Source organism: Vollenhovia emeryi, unplaced genomic scaffold, assembly GCF_000949405.1.
Source record: "Vollenhovia emeryi isolate VEMERY1.0 unplaced genomic scaffold, V.emery_V1.0 DF939146.1, whole genome shotgun sequence".
Taxonomy (NCBI): domain Eukaryota; kingdom Metazoa; phylum Arthropoda; class Insecta; order Hymenoptera; family Formicidae; genus Vollenhovia; species Vollenhovia emeryi.
This window is the reverse complement of record NW_011967220.1, coordinates 1,467,785-1,470,848: the sequence shown is the minus strand read 5'-3', so window position 1 is coordinate 1,470,848 and position 3,064 is coordinate 1,467,785. Positions and strand designations below refer to the sequence as shown.

The window sequence follows — 3,064 nt, the reverse complement described above, 5'->3', positions numbered from 1 at the left end:
TTCAGCCAATCAATACGCTTAGGCTGGGTCTACATAGGATGTAGTAAAGCCCGCTGCAGACGATGCTATTTTTTCTGCTGGATTGCTTGCAATCTAATAAATTACTATCGTTGCACCATTCAGCAATCAGGCTTCCTAGTAATTTAGTAAATCGCAAGCAATCCAGCAGGAAAAATAGCATCGTCTGCAGCGGGCTTTAGTCGTGTCGGAAGAAATTGTCCAATCACAGTTCATTATTCTTCGACCGTAACGAGAATAATGAACTGTGATTGGTCAATTTCTTCCGACACGACTTACGACATCCAATGTAGACCCACCCTTAAAAACTTTGTCGTACGACAAATGTAATACCAGCCTTAGGGTACTATTACATTTGTCGTACGACAAAGTTTTTAAGCGTATTGATTGGCTGAAGGATAGTAAAATTCTCGAGTATCTAGAAACTTTCTATTCAGCGGCCAATCGACACGCTTGAAAAATTTGTCGTACGACAAATGTAATAGTACCCTTACGGTCGAAGAATAATAAACTGTGATTGGTCAATTTCTTCCGACACGACTTACGACATCCAATGTAGACCCAGCCTAAGAATAGTCGACTATGATTGGTCAATTCTTATGTGTCTGACGGAATTGACCAATCGCAGTCGATTATTCTTACGACTACGACTTTACGACTTCTATGTAGACGAGGCTTGAGACTCTTCCACATACAACTCAACGTATACGTACCGTACGTACCCTTGCACATCTATGGAGTGCTAATCTATTCAAAGAATTATCTAATTTCTCCGTAGTCTCGGCATCTCACGTAACCTGACTAGTCCGGACTCGCACTTGGTAATCCCGGTATTCCTCGTTGACAGTAGTCGCATAGCGGGTGAACGCGAGCATACGCGTACCTCGTCGACGATGGCAGGGTTATTCCGCGTGAATTGCGCGCAAGGACTGCGCCGGGGATTAACCCTGATGTCGCCCAAGGAGACGACATGTCGCAGGATAGCGACGTCGCGGCTCCTCTGCGACAGCGCCAAGAACGAGATAAAGCCCGCCAAGAGGAAGTGGGTGAGCTACGGCTTCAGCAACACGGACGAGGCGTTAGACCGGCACTCTATGCACCAGACCATGTTCGTCGTGGTGTCCATCGTCTTTGTGCTCGGCTCCACCGTCATGGGCTACCTTCCTGACGTCCGAGGCAGGGACTGGGCGCAGCGGGAGGCGTACCTGCAGATCCGCTACAGAGAGGAGCACGGGCTGCCCCTCATCGATCGCAACACGATTGATCCGTCAAGGATAATACTGCCCACTGACGAGGAGCTAGGCGACATGGAGATTATCATTTAGAGTCTCGACGTAAGAAACGCACGTCGCGTCTCGAGAACGTCTGAACTTGGAGTGTTGTTACCGCCCGTTTACTTAGTACTTGTTAAAACAGCAGTTTAAGGATAGCATTGTAATAAACACTGCTTCTGCGCGGATCAAAGTCTTTTTCTCAACCTGCGAGACGAAGCTCTCGCGATTTTTGCAGCCTTCGTGTCGCCCAAACAAAATGCACTGGATACAGAAGCGTGTATATACTGTCACGAATAAACATACGTACCGAATGTTAATTGTACGTAATTAAAATTGTCATATACGGAAAATTTATGAACGTGGCGAGTTCTTTAATGATGACGCAATATAGTATAATTAGGATCTTGCGATAATTTTATTTATGTACATTATTACATTACATTATCATTCTCTTTGATACATATTGGTACACATTAAAAAAACTTTTCATGCGCATCACATTCTCGATATTTATTAAAAGAGATAAGACTTGAGGAGGCATTTGTAATCTTTCTTTGGTGAACACGACAATTTACATGTATATATGTATACATTCAGATGTATATTTGTATATCAGTGCATTAGAAGTGAACAATGTTAGGTCACATTTTTCGCAAAAGTGAGATTTTTATCTGCTTGACGGACAGATTCGAAAAATATAAAAATCTTGCTTCTGCAAAGAAAATGCGACTCGACATCGTTTGCTTTTGAAACGCTGATATTTACACATATACATTACATACAAATATATACATAAAATTTTCACCAGGAAACAATTATGAATCCCATCCTTAGTTTTACAGGCTCGTTCTCTGTCCCGCTTAGAACGGACGAAAGATTGAAATTTTATTTAACCGGCACGCTTAAAAGTATTACTTTATTAAAGTGAAAATTATATCCTCTTCTATTTAGTTTTTAATAAAAACGTGCGAGGTCCTTACTGCGTGGACGTCGGCAACGTCGTCGAAGCGACGGTAGTGGTGCTGATGCCAGGTGGCAATTGATTTTGCTGTTGAAGAACAGATGGATAGAAGGGAGTGTTCTGCGGGAGCGAGGCGGTGACTGTGATAGGTGGCATTCCTGGCAGTGAGATGGGTGTCGTTACAAGATTAGACTGGGGCATGGTAAATCCAGCAGTCATATTCGCACTAGAAATAGGATTCTGCTCTCTCTGCAATACTGGGACATTGATTGTGGTCGTACCGTGGGCGGGATTCTGTTCTCTCTGTTGCACCGGGGCACTAGCCGGGCCAGGCGGTGCGATTGGAACTTCATAAGAATTGGTAACGCTCGGTGGCAACGCCGTGATGGTCGGCATACCGGGAATGTTTGGAGTTATCGGATAAGTGCCTGGACAATTTAAAAAAAAAATGAATGAATGCACACGTCTAGATAGTTAAATGCCGAGAGGGTGCGAACTATAAAATTGTCTTTCTTCCGCCGAAAGCGCCATGGAGATAAAAACTTTTCGTTAACATTTAATAAAATTTTCAGCAAAAATATAGAAACTATTGGACAGTTATAGACTCTGCTTTTATTTTTAAGGATTATCTCTAAATGGCAATTCTTCCGTAATTACTAAAAATTTAATTTATATTTGAACTATAATATAATATTTACATATTAAGAAAATACACAAGATCAATTCTGTATCTTACGATACAGCGAAAATGCTAAAAGTGAGCGGCTTTGTCTCTTTCTAAAGGCCTACGTCTACGATGCTAGAACTTGGG

The 3,064-nt window shown here is 42.4% G+C and overlaps 1 protein-coding gene across 1 annotated transcript; it reads left to right on the top strand.

The window, feature by feature from the left end:
• Positions 1 to 667: 667 nt before the first annotated feature.
• On the top strand, positions 668 to 1,625 carry LOC105566218 (NADH dehydrogenase [ubiquinone] 1 beta subcomplex subunit 11, mitochondrial). The gene is made up of 2 exons (XM_012020055.1): positions 668 to 732; positions 797 to 1,625. The coding sequence occupies exon 2, from the start codon at positions 912 to 914 to the stop codon at positions 1,341 to 1,343; it is 432 nt and encodes a 143-aa protein (XP_011875445.1). The 5' UTR covers positions 668 to 732; positions 797 to 911; the 3' UTR covers positions 1,344 to 1,625.
• The last annotated feature ends 1,439 nt before the right edge of the window (positions 1,626 to 3,064 follow it).

Coding starts and splice junctions, on each gene's coding strand:
- LOC105566218 (XM_012020055.1), top strand. CDS start 912: ATGGCAGGGTTATTCCGCGTGAATTGCGCGCAAGGACTGCGCCGGGGA.